This window comes from Saccopteryx bilineata, chromosome 2 (genome assembly GCF_036850765.1).
Source record: "Saccopteryx bilineata isolate mSacBil1 chromosome 2, mSacBil1_pri_phased_curated, whole genome shotgun sequence".
Lineage (NCBI taxonomy): Eukaryota > Metazoa > Chordata > Mammalia > Chiroptera > Emballonuridae > Saccopteryx > Saccopteryx bilineata.
Window position 1 is genome coordinate 350078585 of NC_089491.1, and position 18235 is coordinate 350096819.

The 18235-nt window shown below is 53.9% G+C and overlaps 1 protein-coding gene across 1 annotated transcript in view; it reads right to left on the reverse strand.

The window, feature by feature from the left end:
* WNT3 (Wnt family member 3) overlaps positions 1–18235 on the reverse strand; it is a 51357-nt gene that overhangs the window by 8386 nt on the left and 24736 nt on the right. Inside the window, exon 2 of the mRNA XM_066255324.1 lies at positions 2263–2504. Coding sequence (XP_066111421.1) covers positions 2263–2504 — 242 coding nt within the window. The remainder of the gene's footprint in view (positions 1–2262; positions 2505–18235) is intronic.

Below are 18235 nucleotides of genomic sequence, written 5' to 3' on the forward strand. Positions count from 1 at the left end.
GGGAGCGGCGCTGACAGCCCCGCTGTGCCGGTCCCCGTCCGGCGGGGCCCGCTGGGCCGCTCAATCCGCCTTTGTTCGCGCGGTGTCACACCGCATTACCCGCATAATGCGGCCGCCGGGCCTGGGCCGCCGGGCCGGCCGCCACCGCGTAGCAACGGGCGGCTCCCGCGGCCGGGCCGCGCCCCCGGCCCCGGCGCCGGCCGGCGAAATCCCCATTGAAGCGGCGCCCCCCGCCCCCGCGCCGCGCCGAATGGCCAGAGGGCGTGTGAATGGCGCGGCGGCCGCAGCGGGCGCGGGGCCGGGCTGCGCGGTGGGGGGCGGCGCTCAGGCCCTATTCAAGCCGCCTCAACCCCTCCGGGCGCCCGTCTTCGGCCCCGCCCGGGCAGAGCGCTCTCGGGCTGGCCGCGCCGCCACCGCAGCCCCGCCGCCACGTCCTCAGCCTTCCGGCCAGCGACCCCTGCGCCCCCCCGCTCCGCGACCCCTGCGCCCCACACCCCGCTCTGCGACCCCTGCGCCCCACACCCCGCCCGGGTCCCCGCTCCTTGGGGCCCCACCCTTGGAAGTCAGTCCCCGGCCTCCGCGGAAGATGCGCGCCCCCGAGCCGACCGACTCCCGCCACCCTGGTTTCAAAGCGGTGGCGGAGATTAACCCGTGGCAGCCCACCCAGCAGGGTGCGGGGCGGCCGGCTCTGGACACCGGGGCGCACGTCTGTGCGGGGGCCTTCTTCCCGGAGACTTCTTAGCTTTCCCCAAATTCCCAGTCTCTGACTTACTACCCCCTCCCTCAACACAGAACTGCCCTCTTGCAATTTAGAAATGAAAGCATGTTCTAGAACCTACAATGGTGATTTAAACCTTGAAACACAGACGTGAATGGGTAATAAGCTCAAAGACCCGATTTTCACTGGCTAAATGTCCCGAGAGGGGAAGAGCCACGAGAAGGTGAGTCTCGCTTTTAGGGAGCGCGTCTAGACGCCAGGCTGTTTGATTAAGCGCTACCTGGCCCGAGGTGGGGCACCGGAAGGCGGTGAGACTCACACACCAGCAAAATCAGGTTTGAAATGCAAACCGCCGCCACTTGGCCCCAATTAGAGGCCAAACCTTTTATGTAAACAAGGAATAATTAGCTTTGGTAACAGAAGCGTAAACAGAATCATCATCCATTGATTCGCTAATTGCCCTTCGGCCCCATGACAATAGCCTATCGGTCGGACTTCTTCTGCGAACCTGAGGCATAGGTTAAGGAGGACTGCACTCTAAAATGGGGGGCGGTCAGCTTCTCCCCACCCGTTTCCTGCCAATAGCCCCCCCCCCATGACCCCCTCTGTCTTTCAGATCTCTTTTCTTTTAGGCTGTAAATGCAGCTCTTTTAAAAGGAGGAGGGCCAGGCTCGCGGGTTTGGGTGGCAAAGCCTTGTTGGTGATGGGAAGGTTCAAATTGCTGTGGAAAAGCAAGGTAACCCCCACCCTGCTGGGGTCATTAAATTCCTGGACACTGCCGTTTGCTCATAGTTATTCATCTCCAGTCCAGAATTCACCAGTCCCAAAGTCCCCTCCTAGGAAACAGTTGTTCCCTCATCCCTCTCGCCAGGTGCCTTCACATTTGAAAGCCAATAGTGTGACTCCCTTCATCTGAAGTGCCGCCAGTTAGGCTTCCAGGTTGCAAGATGGCTGGAAAGTTACCCCGAGGCCAGCGCTCCCTGCAGCCCCGCCACGATCCACAGCATATCCCGCTTGCAGGGCCGTGGGGACCAACAGAAAGTCCTCACAGAAGCGCTTGGGAGCAACACAGTGCCGCTGCCACCACGCAGCTTTCTCAGCTCCAGAATTTTCTATGTGAGTGAGATATAGGGGTGACAATGCCCCCACCACACCCCAAAGCTACATTTGCATAGCACTTAACACAGCATTGGGGAAAAGTCACAAATGCCCACATCAAAGCCTGGGGCCACCACTGTGCAAGCTGGCCGGGAAGGAAGCTGCAGCCTCCTAGCCTCTCCTGGATCTCAAGATCCTAGAGCACCTCAAGGCTGCCCAGCCCCCAGCAGCACCTGGAAGATGTGGCAGCCATGGCAACAGCCTGGCTTGGTTCAGAGAAGGACCTGCCCCATTTTCTGTGGAGGTCCAGGTCGCATCCAGTTTTATCACCCTCTCCAGGGACCCTGGGCTCAGAGCTGAGGCACCCTGAGATGGAAGAGTCACTTCATCTTGATGGTCTCCCCAACCCACCCCCACTCACCTCCTAACTCGCCCAGAGACAGTACCTTTGTCAAGGACGGGCCCGAAGATGGCCAGGCTGTCATCTATGGTGGTGCAGTTCCAGCGGCGGCCCCGGAACTGGTGCTGGCACTCCTGGATGCCCAGCTTCACACCCTCCGCCACACTGGGCATGATTTCGATGTAATTACGACAGAAGCGCAGTTGCTTGGGGACCAGGCCTGGGATGGAGCCGCAGAGCAGAGGCTGAGAGCCCAGGGACGTGTACTGCTGGCCCAGGGCCAGGGACCTGTGGGCACACAGAGAACAGTGGCACTGCAAGCACAAAGCACACAGACCATCGTGGGCATCATTTCTTCCTCACTAGCCCTCTGGGGTAGGTGGACCAACAGAATGCCTGTGAGTCTAAATCCATGACCTGAGAAATCTGGCACCTAAATACTGCCCTCAAACGGCAGAGCTCTGATAACCAAGTCAGCCCGCTGAGACGGACATCTCCAGCTTGCAAGGGCATGGGACCAGCAGAAATCTCTTGTGGGCACCCTTGAGGACCATTGCAATACCATGAAAAGAACCCAGCATTGGAAAGACAGTATTGGGGGCCCAGGTCAAGTCCCTCGCAGGTTCTGGGCCGTTTCCCTGATGGGCGTTGAAGGCATTGGTATGGGCAACCTCCCAGGAAATCTAGGTTTTGGGGGCCACAGGATACTTTCAATGAAAGGAATTCAAGCCTAATGGGAGGAGGGCCTCAGCCCCGTCTCAGAAAAAGCGGAGAACCCTCAGTCCCTACAGGGAGCTTGCACACAGCAGTCGGGTCCCCCACACAAAGTGATGGAGAATACTTTGGGAAGAGGGTCCAGAAGACCCTCGGGGCAAATCAGGAAATATCATACAAAAACCTTCTGGACTAGACTAGACACAGGGATGAACCAAACACCTGCCACTTAATAGCTTTTCACTGTGTGCTTGTGAGGGGCACCACGGAGGGGCGTGGTGCCACCTTGGGCTGGCTCTGGTCTCAGTTTTCAGAGGAGAGAGGCGAGCCCCTGTTTTCTACTTGTTTGTATATGAGACATTTCCAGATCTTGAGCCTCAAGCCCTTTTAGAAGGAAGGGCAACCTGCAGGCCTGACTTACCACTGAGGGCTATTCCTGAACTCCTTCGTGCTGGGCACTGGGCTGAGTCTTTGCCTTGGCTTTGCCTGACTGAATCCTTATAACTGCCCTAGGACATAGGAGGGGCATTAGAGCAGCCTTGTGTTCGGGTGGCTTAGCCTTGCAGGTTGAGAAACAGCCCAGATCACAGAACTGCTAAGGACTCCATGCCTTCTGACTCCAGTGCCCATGGGGCAAACCGACCATGCCACCCTTCCTTCTGGGCAGCGCCTGTCTGGGCCCTGAGAGGGGAGTGGCTGCAGGCCCGACCTATCTGCACCCTGGGCCTCAATACTGAGCCCACCCATGCCAAGGTGGGACACAGCAGGGCAGACCAGAGGCTCCTGATGGGCACAGAGCACATGGCACTTGACAGGGCACTGCAGGTTGCCTGCTCCTGCCCTGCCCTGTCCTATTTACAGTTATAAACAGGTTAGTGTACTAATAATGATAACAAATCTCTATTGCTTATTATGTGCTGGGCTGGTTCTGACTGTTTGCATTATATAATCCTCACAGGAAGTCTGTGAGATAGGAACTTCATTATCATTGTCATCATCCCATTTCATAGATGAGGAAACCAAGTCCAGGGATCTGCGGGACTGCGAAGTGTCAGAGTTGAGCCTCCCTCTCAGTTCAGGCTACCCTCCATGTGCCCTTGACCAGCACACCCAGCCCTGTCCCAGTAGCCCTGCAATCACTGGGGAGGGGAACTGAGCCACGGCTCAGTGCAGATGGCTCAGCCTAGTGCCATCCTGGGAGGGGGGTTCCACAGCAAGACCCCCTGGAAAGAAACCTTTCCCACTCCCTCCTCTGACATTTAGGACCCAAATCCCTATGTGGAAACGGCTGGAGAGGGGAGATGAGGTCAGACAGAGGACCCTGACACCCCCATGGCCACAGCTGTGCTTGGTCATGAATGGGAAGCCACGAGGGCCTCTGTAAAGGAGGGTGGTGGTAACTGCCTGCCCCCTCCCCTTACCTGGGTCTGGTCCCTGACTATCCCTGTGCAGCGTGGGGAGACCTGGCACCCATTTCACAGCTTGGTGTCCCTCCCCTTTGGCCAGAGTACTCCCCAATCTCCCCACCACAGGTCCCTTGGTCCCTGCCTGTCCCTAGAGGTGTGAACTGGCCCTGCAGTGCCCACGCTCTCCATTAGCTTGGCCTCCCATCCCCTCTGCACACTCTTCCTGGGCAGGCCTGTCCCACGATCACCTCTGGCACCAGGAGCGCTTGCCTCATGTCACTCCCCATTTATTGGTCTGCTCACCAGCCAAGCTGGGTTCCCAAGGCTCCAGCCTCCCTTCGCCCAGAAAGATGAAAGTGGAGCCCGAGGGGTACTCAGGAATCCTTCCTTTCCCCATCCCCCTATTATTTTTCTTCCTCCTCTTTCTTCTCCCAGCCTTTGCCCTGCACCTGTCAAGCACCTCTGCAGGCCTGGGTACCTTTTCAACCTAAGTGGGAGGCTGAGCCTTGGATCAGAATCAGAACCTATGAGAGGAGCCCTAAGAGAGTGCAAAGCCCATTACACAGATGAGAAGGCAGAGGCTCCCAGAGAGAAGTGACCTGCCCAAGGCCATACACCAGATGTACAGAGCTTGGTTAGGTGGCCACCAGTGCATGGAAGGGGGTTTGAGGGTAAGTCCCTGCTGGTGTTTTATTTCCAGTTGGTGAGACTGCTCCTCATCCCAGCCCTCCAAGGGGGCTCCCTGCTTCCTGGTTTCACCAGTTCCCTCCTGCAAGGTCCCAGGCAGCCTGCCTAGCCCCCCGAGGACTGGGCACTGGCAGGCATGGCTTGCTTGGCCAGAAAAGCCAGAGCTGCTGCCGAAACATCTCCCTGTAGGGAGATGCTATGGTCTCCTCCTCTCCCCTGAGAGTCACCAAGCCCTTGCTGGCTGAGTCCTTCCTACAACCCAAGCAGATTTTTGCTTGTCCTCTGCAGTCACATTCAACACTAGCAATAATATCAGCAACCATTTATTGAGCTCTTACATGCCAAAAACTTTATACATCTTATGTTATTTAATCCTCACAACAGTTCTGTGAGTTGGTGCTGTCATCCCATTTTACAGATGAGGAAACTGAGGCACAGAAAGGTTGGGTGACTTACAGAAGGAAGTTGCCAGAATTCAGACCCTGCGTATGTCCAACTCCAAGTGTGGTTTCCTCTGAGAATAACACCCAGCCTCAGAGATGGTGAGTTCATTTCCCTCATTGCACCAAACCCTGTCTGTCCCCTTCATGCTGCCAGATCCAACCAATTGTGGAGCCAGGAGCCAGCAGCCAGGCTGCCTGGTTCAAATCCAGCTCTGGCATTTTCTAGCTGTTGATCTCTTAGCAATTTTCTTAACCTCCCCGTGTCTCAGTTTCTTCATTTGTTAAATAGACATAATGGGAATTATAGATGATATAAAACACGTGGCACGTAGGAAGTACTCAGTAAATGGTGTTTGTTGTGGTTACCATGTGTTTAGGGGCTGTCCCTAGCACTCTGTCCCCTGCTCTGTCATCAATCGCATTCCTCCTGCCCTCCCATCACTGACTTAATGGAACACATCACACTTCAGAGCCCCTTCCCGTCCACCACTGGGAAGGATGCCTCGGAACAGAGCAGAGTCGGCCCTTTGCCTGGCAGTTCAGTCCTACCTGGGGTGGCTAGACAGACGTGCGATTTGGCTGACTGTTAGAGGTGACCCAAAGGGCAAAGGCAAGGGTATAAAGATGTTTCCATGATGCTCCATTCAAGGGTTGAGCCTCAGATCTGGACATCCTGCTGGTAATTAGCAAGGGCCTCTGCAGATGAGGGTTTAGCTCTGCCGGCTGGTGTTGGGGCTAATGAGGCTGTGGCCATGGGATTGATTTCTGTAGGACAGCTGCCCTCCCCCAAACGTGCCCTGCCACCCCTGAACCGGACCAGCTACCCACACAATGCTCATGTCTGAAACTCTACCACCACAGATTCCAGTTAATTTAACTCACGGCTCCTTGTCCCCATTATTGAAGTGCACGGTGCCCTGGGGCAGGTCACAGAGTGAGCCTCATTCTCCTCAATTCTTCGTACCGAAGTGTGAGTGGCTTTGATTAGATTTGTCCAGGCCGCCAAGTGGCTTGCAGCCGCCTGTTGCACACCTCGGTGCCTTTGCACACGCTGAGCCTGCCACCCGGAGTGCCGCTGCTGAGCCCCTGCACGCGTCTTACCCATCCTTCGACCTCTGGTTCCTGGGTCACCTCCATTCCAAAGACCTTTGTGGGCTCCACACAAAAGTAATCTCTCCTCCTTATGGATTTTGTCTCTACCTTATTCAAACCTTTTTATCCCAAAATGCTAAACTGACTGGTTTCTCATTCCCCCTGGGTGTGCTAGTGCGGGTTTCCTGAGGGTAGAGGCTGTGTCTCCTTCCCGTCCCCCTCAGCACCTCCACCGTAACACACACAGGCACACACGTGCACACACGCACGCACGCACACAAACACACAAAGACATGAGCATGTCTGGTCTACCAGAAGGCCAGGCACATGACAGGTACTTGCTGACTCTCAGGGGAAGGCATGAGGCCGAGTTCTTGCCCAGAGGCCAGTCTGCTCACCCCACAGTTTGCGCCCTCGTCCCCACTCCCCAGGCCGCAAGGCATCCGGAGATTCCACCTACACACAGAACAAGACTCCTTAGTTCCGCTGAGGAAGTTCCTACAGTTAGGACCCGAGACAACGGCTAGGCTCCCAAGGGATCTAGGGTCCTGCCTGGCGCTGGCAGCTGGTGAGGGGGACGGTGGAGGGCACTGCCAGGCCTTCCCAGCTGGGCAGCAGCTATTTATACTCGGCTCCTGGCCCTGCCCTGCCCAAGAGCTCTGCTACTTTCCCGCTAAAGACAGTTCATCCTCCACCCCAACCACCCACCATGCAGCTGGGCTAGAGACAGACCCAGGCAGCCAGGCGGATGGGCAGCAGGTGCCAGCAAGGGACAGGCTGCTTGTGAGACCTCCATGTTGATTTCTCAGGGCAAAATCCCCTCTCCAAACAGGCTGGACTTAAACATGGTGCGCAGCCTCATCGACTCCCTCTACCCCGCGCTCGGGCTACTCACCTCTACCCAACAACACAGTCCGTCCAGGGGGCTGAAGCTGGGCCTGCGTGGTGAGCACTGAGCAGAGATAAAACTTTTAACCAAAGAATTCAGGTCAGCCTAGAGGCTGAGCTGATTTACAGAACATATGATGAGACACCAAAAGGGCGCCATGAGTGTGTCCTGCCCAAAGACGATGGCATTGTTGATCTACAGATCCAGCCACCCACCCAGCAGCAAGCTCTCTGCTGCTGGCTGCTGTGGCTCTATGATGCAGGGGCTGCACGCTGTGCTGTCCCCACCACGTTCACCTTAAGGAATCATTTGGGTTACAGTCCCACAACCAATCAGGGAGCCTCTCCTGCACCCAAATTTGTCTGAGTTTGACCTTGGACCCTCCCAACATGGTAAGATTTTAGAGATTGGCGAGGCCTTGGGGGTCATCTAGTTTAGGATATTTCATAATTGTTAGCCCTTTATTCCAAATACACAACCATTCTCTCCTACACCTAAAACAGACAAAAAGAGTGACCTGTTCTTCAAAAAGCTAAACACAGAATTTCCATATGACCCAGGAATTCTACTCCTAGGTAGAGACCCAAGAGAGGTGAAAGCAGGGACTCACGCGGGTGCTTATAGCCCGGTGTCCATGGCGGCAGCATCCACAGTAGCCCGAAGGGAGAAAACCCCAGTGCCCATCGACAAATGAATAAATAACACATGTGGCAGAGCCAGAGAGTGGACTGTTATTAAGCCATAAAAAGGAATGAAGTCCTGACACAGGCTACCACATCGGCAAGCCTCAACAACATCACGCTAAGTGAAATAAGCCAGTCGCAAAAGGACAAAGACTGTCTGACTACTGATCGGAGACACCTAGAACAGGCGACCTCATAAGGACAGAAAGCAGACGAAAGGGTACCAGAGGCTGGGGGAGGGGAGGGGAAGTGAGGAATTAAAGAGTATAGAGTTTCTGTTTGGGGCGATGAAAGTTCTGGAAATAGAAGTGGTGATGATTGCACAACATTGCAAACGTACCTAATGCCACTGACTTTACACTTAAATATGACTAAATTGTTGGGGAAGTGGAGGGGGAGGCAAGGGCCTAGAGCCCCGTCCTTAGCCTTTCCTTTACCCTCTGCAGCCCCTCTGCAGGCTGCAGGCTGAGAGCCACTGGGCTAGTCCCTTCCTTCTCTAGGTGGGAAGACTGAGGTCCGGAGAGGGTTTGCCATCCCCCATGTGCCCCCACAACCAACTCCTTCCTCCAGTCTCGGGGGGAGCTCCATAGCCAAGCCTCCCCCAAGCATGTCTCCTGGGAGTCATGGGTCCCTTGCCCACACCTTTTTCCATGGTAAGGCCTAACCGTCTCTGCTAGTCTCAGACAAGCAAAGAACTCAAAATTCTGACCCAAAGAACTAGTGACAGACATGGGGACTGGGAGGGAGGGCGGAGTAACCTGGGGCCGGGAGGAGGGAGGGAGAGAACTGGGAAGGGGGAAGGAATCAGAAAACACCTCCTTTGTGGTTATTCATCTCTGCTGGAGTGGTCAGTGTGTTTCTGGAAACCCTGCGATGCCCAGCGCTTGGCGCTGTGCCTGCTGGTTCCTGCATAGTGCTGGACAGACATCCTTCCCATCCTGGGTTCAGAGGGGACCCACCTTGGCCTCGGCAAGAGAGAAATTTACAAAAGGGTAAGGAAAGCCTGACCTGTGGTGGCGCAGTGGGTAAAGCATCGACCTGGAAATGCTGAGGTCACCGGTTCAAAACCCTGGGCTTGCCTGACCTGTGGTGGTGCAGTGGATAAAGCGTCGACCTGGAAATGCTGAGGTTGCCGGTTTGAAACCCTGGGCTTGCCTGGTCAAGGCACATATGGGAGTTGATGCTTCCAGCTCCTCCCCCCTTCTCTCTCTCTGTCTCTCCTCTCTCTCTCTCCCTCTGTCCCTCCCTCTCCTCTCTAAAAAATGAATAAATAAAACAAACAAACAAACAAACAAAAAAACCCTGGGCTTGCCCGGTCAAGGCACATACAAGAAGCAACTACTATGAGTAGATGCTTCCTGCTTCTCCGCCCTCTTTCTCAGTCTCCTTCTCTCTCTCTCTCTCTCTCTCTCTCTCTCTCTCTCTCCTCCCCACACACACACTTCAAAAATCAATAAATAAAATCTAAAAAAAAAAAAAGTTTAAAAAAAAGGGGGAGGAAGGAAAGACTTGAAAAAATGGGCAGGAAGTAAAGAGTCAAGCACTGACCTGGGAGCTTAAGGCTACCACCTTTCCATTTATATCAAGAGGTCACTCATGGCTAATGGATGTCATAAGGGGAATCTGACACATTTAGGGGCAGGTGTCCAGTGGGACAGGCAAGGGGCAGGGCCTCATGGGCCCTGATGCACTGAAATCCTAGAGCTTCCAAAAAGCTGAAACCCAGAGTGTTGAAGCGATCACTGCTCCTGACACGGGAGGCCCAGGACCTGTGGCCACTCACCCTGGTGTCTCAGCAGGTGCTTATGATGAAGCAAGAGAAGAAGGACCTAAGTCAAGATTCACAAGCTACCATCTTTCCTTGACTGTCCACTGGTCCTCCCTGGAGCACACGTAGGCCTCATGGGTGTTGAGCACAGCTCTATGACTTCCCAACCCAACCCTGCACGCACCTCAGTACAGGCCAAGGGTAGGGAGTTGCTTCTGAGTTCAAAGGGGCTCATGTGGTCCCATGGTCCACTGAGCAGGTCTAGATAACCCAGAAGATGCCTTCCAGCAAAGAATCAGAGAGCTCTCTATAGACCTTTCTCATCAGCCACTGACTGGTTCATTCACTCAGGAGGCATGGATGGGCCATCTGGTTCTCATGTGTCTCCTGCTGAGCTAGGGGCACCCTTGTTTATGTGTGGGACGGAAGGAAAGGGAAGGAATGGGAGAGATGAGAAGGGAAGGGGAGAGATGGCAAGGGAAGAGGAGAAATGGCAAGGGAAGGGGAGAGATGGCAAGGGAAGGAGAGAGAGGTGGGAAGGGAATGGGAGAGATGGGAAGGGAATGGGAGAGATGGGAAGGGAAGAGGAAGGATGGGAAGGGAAGGGAAGAGATGAGAAGGGAAGGGGAGAGAGATGGGAAGGGAAGTGGAAGGATGGGAAGGGAAGGGGAGAGATGGGAAGGGAAGGGGAGAGAGATGGGAAGGGAATGGAAGAGATGGGAAGGGAAGGGGAGAGAGATGGGAAGGGAAGGGGAGAGATGGGAAGGGAAGGGAAGAGATGGGAAGGGAATGGGAGAGATGGCAAGGGAAGGGGAGAGATGGCAAGGGAAGGGGAGAGATGGGAAGGGAAGGGGAGAGATGGGAAGGGAATGGAAGAGATGGGAAGAGAAGGGGAGAGATGGGAAGGGAAGGGGAGAGAGATGGGAAGGGAAGGGGAGAGATGGGAAGGGAAGGGGAGAGATGGGAAGGGAAGGGGAGAGATGGGAAGGGAAGGGGAGAGATGGGAAGGGAAGGGAATGGAAGAGATGGGAAGGGAAGGGGAGAGATGGGAAGGGAAGGGGAGAGAGATGGGAAGGGAAGGGGAGAGATGGGAAGGGAAGGGGAGAGATGGGAAGGGAAGGGGAGAGATGGGAAGGGAAGGGGAGAGATGGGAAGGGAAGGGGAGAGATGGGAAGGGAAGGGAATGGAAGAGATGAGAAGGGAAGGGGAGAGATGGGAAGGGAAGGGGAGAGAGATGGGAAGGGAAGGGGAGAGATGGGAAGGGAAGGGGAGAGAGATGGGAAGGGAAGGGGAGAGATGGGAAGGGAATGGAAGAGATGGGAAGGGAAGGGGAGAGATGGAAAGGGAATGGGAAGATGGAAGCAGTCCACATGCTGAGCTGGAACCCAGGTTCCAGAGAAGAGTCCCTGAAGAAGGAATTGTAAGAGCTTCTGAACCCAGTGGGGCCTGCTGGGCTTCCCATCTTGATTCGGTCCCAGCCTTGCAGATTAGGGCCCCACAAGGGCAATAATTATATGGAGTAACTAGAGGTGCCTGTCCTTGGGAAAGTAGGTTAAAAATCTTTCCTGGTAAACAAATTCATTCCCTTCCCATTCACTCGCATTTGAGTGATGACTAAATTGAGCAGGGGCCAGGCCTCGGAACATGGAGGTGGATTAAGCCACACCCACAGAGTACCCAGACCAGGAGGCATCTGTCAGTAACAGACCGACAAGCACTTCTAGGTCTGGGTGCCATGAATGAGTGACAGAGGGTCCTGAGGCTCTTGTAACTTAGAACACAAATAACTGCCATGCCTGAGAGCACATGGCAAGAGCAAGGACATCCTGGAAGGGAGAGGCCAGAGGGTCCCAGCCAGTGGTGATCAAGAAGGTGCCATGGAGGAGCCGCCGCTGAGCTGACCAAGGATGGCGAGGAGATGTCTGGGGATCCCGCGGGAGGGGGTGGAGTGGCAGGAGCGGCCCCAGACGAGAGCTGGGACAGGGTCCAGCAGCCAGTCTGCCCCAGCTGCAATCACAAAGGAGCAGAGAAGGGGGAAAGGACCCTGAGCATCATCAACCTGGGCAGCCACTGAAGTTTTCTTGAGTTTGGTTGTGGAATATTAATTTGTTAGACAAAACCTAACTGCCAAATGGGCCTGGGGGTGGGCACTAGAGACTGAAGGCTGAAAAGCAGTCAGAAGGCCAGCATGAGAGTTTAGAGCAGGGGTCTCAAACTTGCGGCCCGCAGAACAATTTTGTGCGGCCCGCAGACTAATCCACGAAGTTCAAAATATTTTGGATAAAATTAAGTAAGCCTACTTGTATTTTTCATTTCTCTAGCATCCTAGCTAGATATTAGCTTAGTTAACAGCAGTTGTGATGCGAACTACAGTTTCTGGTCATTTTGTGACACTGAGTAAACTGCATGTACGATTGTGCTTGTTGTACTGATTTTTTTTTTGTTTTCAACTGCAGTGAGAAAAGTGTTGCGTAACAGTTGCCTTTTGTAGACCTAGTGCGGCCCGCCGAACAGCTGTGATCTTGCTCTGCGGCCCACATGCTGAGTTGAGTTTGAGACCCCTGCTTTAGAGTAAGGAGTCTCGGGCCTGCCTGTGCATCACAACCCCCCAGGGGCCAGGGTTCACTGGCCGGCTGCCTGCTGAGCCCACTGAGCAGCTGGGGCTGAGCACCCTGCATCCAGGCCGCTGGGGTCTGTGGCTGCCGGTCTCAGGGCGGTGGCGTTGGGAGTAGAGGGGAGGTGGTGAGTAAGGATGGGCAGTTACTGGTGATCTGGGGGACAAAAGGAAAGAAGTAAGGATGACCAAAGGTAACCAGGTGGATGGAGATGATGTCAAACAAGAAAGGGAACTTGAGAGAGGACACCGGTTTGGGAACAAAGAGCAGGAATTCTGTGGGGCCAGTGAGGCCTCTGGGCAGCACATCCACACAGCGCTGGAGGTGCAGAGCCGGAGCCCGAGAGAAAGGCAGGGGCTAGAAATTCAGATTTGGGAATCTTTGTCCCGGAGCTAACAGAATGATACTTGAGGTCTCCTATCCCGCAGTGGGTGCATGGGAAAGGGTGAGGGAACCGACCACCGGGAGGCTCACGTTGGCACGTTGGACACCATGTGCCAAGGGAGGGACTCCAGCGATGGCTGTGGAAAGCAGGCCATCGCTGGCAGCGAGGGGACCAGGATGGAGTCCAGGACCTCACACCCACAGGAGAGAACTTCAGGCAGCAAGGTGGGGAGGGCTCTCCTGCAGCCCTGCGGGAGGCAGGATGGTTGAGCCTGTCTCTGCCAACACTGGAGTTCAGCGCCCGGGTCTGGCTTCTTCCCAGGTATCCTTAATCAGGTCCCACAGGGGGCGTGGCCAGCACACTTGGGCAGAGTGAGTCACCAAGCTCCTCCTTTCCTCAGCTCCTTCCTTCTGCCACTTTTGCCCTCACCCTCTTCCCTGCATCTAACCCTTCAGTCCAGGTCCTCCTGTGCACAGGGGTGGGGCTGCCAGCCTGACCAGTCTCCCCCGAAGCCACCAGCAGCAAAGGCCACTCCCTCCAGCCCCGGACCCAGGGGCTGGGCCTCTCCCAGGTTGGCTGGGATGAAATTTGGGCCTTTGGACTGAGGTCAGCCCTTCCTGGTTTCATCATTTGTACTGTGTGACCAAGGTCACTATGAGTGTGGCAGGAAAAGAATGGTGGGAGGCTGGGGTGAATGTTTGGGGAAAAGGGGTTATTACAGGCCAGGGGTGCACAGTGCCATAGGAAAAAAAAACACAAAACCAAAACCACATATCTGAAAACAAAACAAAATGAAGAGAAAGCCATTCCTTCCCATTAGGCAGCAGTCTCTGAAGAGGGGGTGGTCCCCTCTTCCTCTCCCTCCCTAATTCTCCAAACAACTCCGTGGTCCTGCTGGTCAAGTGGCTGTTTCTACCTTCTGTGAGTGGCTTTGACAACCCCCCGCTCCCCTCCTCCCCCGACTTCTAGAGGTTACCTTTCAGGATCCCATGGGGCCCTCAGAGAAGGTGAACTAAGACATCCTGAGAGCCCAGAGAGGCCACAAGAGAAGGGTGTGGGCAGACTCTCAAAGCTGAAGGGGTCCTTCAGAGACTGAGATCCCAGGCACAGAGAAGGGGCAGAGGTGCTGGCCCTGCGCTCCATCCTGGGGAGCCCTGTGGGACCTTTCTTCGGGGAGAAGAAGGAAGGGAGGGGAGGGGAGGGCGGGGCAGAGCCTGGTTGGAATGTTACAGCTTCTGTTCTCCAAAGCAGCTCCCAGAGAGCCTGGCCTGCGGCTCCCGGCTGATCTGATAAGATGTGACAAGGCGGCCTGAAAAATGTTGAAACCTGTAAAATGTTTAAACCTGTTTTTGTTGTGTTGTGAGCATGAGGATTTTTGTGTGTGTTTTTTTTTTCTCAATTTCATAGGAAAGTGGAGTTGATCAGAGTGAAAGGGGGTTGTCCCCTTCAGCCAAATTGGGAGGCGGGGTGCAGAGCAGGATGGTTAGACCTGGAGAGAAGGAAAGGAGGATGAGACCTGGGAGGAAGAAAGGGCTGGGCTGGGGGAGGCCTGAGAGACAGGGCTGGCGGAGGAAGAAGGGAAGGAGGGAAGGAGGGGAGGGGGGGAGGGGGGAGGGGGGAGGAGGGGAGGACGGAGGGGAGGAGAGGAGGACGGAGGGGAGGAGGGGAGGATGGAGGGGAGGAGGGGAAGAGGGGAGGAGGGGAGGACGGAGGGGATTCTGGTCTGTCAGCAGCTCCAGCTTGGGTGTGCCCCTCAGGGCTGTGTGCTCCCTCAGCACCCCCAGAGGATGCACTGAGCTGTGGCTAATCTTCCTTCAAGCAAGTACTGGTCCAGGAAGTCTCACCAGAAGTTCACAGAAAGGCCTGAGCCCAGGTTGGTGTCAAAGAAAAGTAGAAGGGACTTGGCCTGGGACCTTACTCCTCGGACCCCCAAAGGGTCTCCTGAGAGGCATCAAGACCACAAGTGGACAAACGTTTACAGGTGGAAACACCTCCCAAGTACACTTGCTTTGCTGAGCAGTCGAGAACTCACAGGTGAGCTCACAAAATCTCACTGTTTAGTTGAGTCCTGCCCCTCAGACCTGGAAGCTGCAGTCCAGCCTCTGCCTCAGACACATAATGGGTTGATATGCTCTCTGTTTCACAGATGAGGCAACTGAGGCCCAAAGACATTCAATGCCTGGCTTGGGTTCACACTTCTCCTGCTACCAGTTTTGGACAACTCTGTCAAAGTTCCTTCCAGATGGGTCAATGTTTCCAACGGAGAGATACTGAGCATTTTAGAAACCACAGTGGGACCAGGTTTGTTTGGAGTGCTCATTGGGTACCAGGTACCATATTTCCCCATGTATAAGATGCACCTTAATTTGGGGGCCCGAAATTTGAAAAACAATGTATTACATAAAGTTATTGAACTCAAGTTTTATTCATCATAAAATTCATACAACTCCTCATCACTGTCAGAACTCCCATCCATTAGCTTGTCCTCATCTGTGTCTGTTGATGAATCACTGTCTTCAACAATGAGCGTAAAAACAAGTGTGAAAAAGCAGGAATGCAAGTAAAAACATCTACAACCACTGTATAAGACGCACCCAGTTTTTAGATCCCAAATTTTTTCGAAAAAAGGTGCATCTTATACATGGGGAAATACCATAGATCAGCGGTTCTCAACCTGTGGGTCGCAGGTTGAGAACCGCTGCCATAGATGCTTAATAAAGGCCTGTTGAATAAGTCTCTGCCTGAGAAGCTCCTTCTGCTGGTGTCTCACTAGATGGGGTGGGCGTTGGCAGGTAGGTGATATAAAAGTGCCTTAGAAAGGCATTAAAGCATTCTGTAAACCGCCACACACATTGCGTATCCGTAGTGTCGTATTCCACCCCATAGACTATCTAAATGGGGTGGAAACTTGGGCATTATCCAGTCCAGTTCCTCGGGGCAAACTGAAGCCCAGAGAAACAGTGACTTGCCCATGGTTCCTTCACTGGTTGGAAGCAGCGCAGGGAGTAGAGCCCAGACCTCACACCCCTAGCCAGATGCCGTCTCCCTCACACCGTGCAGTTCCTTCTCAATGCCTCCGGTCCGAAGACTGGGGCTTCATTCATTACATGTGTATTTTATGCCCAGTGTGTATAAGACATAGTACCCGCCCTCCTCAGGCCCCGCCCTCATGCAGGACAGGCATTCCCACAAGTGACCATTGTCAGTGGCAGATTGTGAGAAATCCCATTTGGGTGGAAACCTGAAGGAACGGGAGTGCTGAGGGGAAGAGGAACTAAAAACAGCAAGGAAGACATTGTCTATGAATATTTCGGCTGGCCCTTGAAGTTGAGCCCAACTTGGGCATCTTTTACCCTGGAGCACGGCCATTTGATTTTACACTTCCCACTCCCACGGTCATTTTCTAATTTAGATTTTTTCTAAACCATGTTTGCATCTTTAGCTCAATTCAGCCTTATAACACCTCCCCTTCCCAACTCTCCTAGGTCCTAAGTTCAGTAAGTCAGGGGTTAGTCACCCATTTTGCAGATGAGGAAATGAGGTCCTTACAAGATTCGGCGGCCTGTTCTGAGAGCCAAGTCTGCTGGTTCCTGGGCCAGGATTTTGCTGGGTCCTTACACTACTTTACTTTCAAGCCCAGTTCTGGTGAAAGACAAGACACAGCCTGCGCAGCACTCTTGTTCACTTTGGACTCCTACTCATCCATCAAGGACCAATTTTAAAATCCCCTCTCATTGTGTCCAGTTTAAACTGCATTTCCCAGCTCTTATCCACTCCTCAGCAGTAACCTTAAACACATTCAATTGAATTGTCTATTTACCCTCTGTCCACTAAACTTGAGGTTTTTTGAGAGGAGAAATGATTTCATCCATTTCTGTATGCTGTGCAGAGAGCAGGGTTCACCAGTGGACAGAGCATTTCTGCTTTTCTTGTACTGAACAGCCCCACATGTTTCCCCAGTCATCGTCCTAACGCCTCTCCCCCAGAGGTCCACAGGCAAAGGTCAGGGTACGCCCTACTGGCTGGTTCTCTGGGCCTTACTGCACGGCTGCTGGCTCTCAGTCTGGAAAACCTTTGCTTGACTCTTAGGAAGAAGCCCAGGAGGAAACATGGAAGACAGGGCTGCTCTGCTGGGAGTTTACTCTGAAAAGCCAGTGAGTGTCTTCACTCAACAAACACTTACACTAGGCCAGGCCCAGTGCTGGTGCTGGGAGCATGGAGATGTCATGGAACACCTCTGGCTGAACACTCAGCTCAATCTGAAGGCTGCCTCTAGATAGCCCATCCTCCTCCCCTCCTGGGGCCCAGATGCCTCCCAGACAGACAGCCCTGACCACCCACCCTGCTGAGGGCTAGGCACTCAAAAACTTCACCCACCATGACTGTCCAACCCACCTCCTTAAACTCTGCCTTTTGGAGGACCAAGGACATACAGTTACTAGCTGTAACTAGGGTCAGGGACACGGGCATTAAGGTTGGGGTGGTTTCGAAAAATACAGCTACCTGGGCTCCAAAGTCAGCCCTGCTGAATCAGACTCTGGAGAGGAGCCCAGGAAACTGGGTCATTACCAGGCTCCACCCAAGTGCGAGAGGAGCACAGTACAAGAAGATGCGATACAAAGTGCCAGGTCCTTGGGAGACTTTCTGGCAAAGATGTTTAACCCGAATCTCATCAAGCTTTTAGAAGTTACTTTCAGGTGTCAGGAAATAAACTTAAGAGACATAATCAAAAAAATTAGAACCTAGGCTTGACCTTTGGTGGCACAGTGGATAAAGCGTCGACCTGGAATGCTGAAGTCACCAGTTCAAAACCCTGCACTTGCCTGGTCAAGGCGCATATGGGAGTTGATGCTTCCTGCTCCTCCCCCTTTCTCTCTCTCTCCCCCCTCTCTAAAATGAATAAATAAATAAATAAAAGAACCCAGTTCGAAAATCCTAGCCACAAAGGCATTTTGAGGATGATTGGGGAAGTCTCAAGCATTAGGACTCATTGATAATTTTGTTAAGTGTGATAATGTAATGTGGTCATGGGGTCATCCTTAGGTTTTGGAAATGCAGGGGTGAAGAGTCATGATGGGTATAATTTACTTTGAAATGACTCAGCAAAACAAAATAGAGAGAGAGAGAGAGAGAGAGAGTGTGTGTGTGTGTGTGTGTGTGTGTGTTGGGGGGTCAGAGGGGAGAGAATGGAGGACTAAATATGGCAAAATGCTGAAACAGTTTTTCATAAGACTTTGAAGGAACAATAACAACCCAAACTCCAATTCGTGGGGATTTCTTGGCAGACCGCGCGCAGCGCTCGAACCCGGGTCTGGCCGGCTGAGCGCCCAGAGTGGC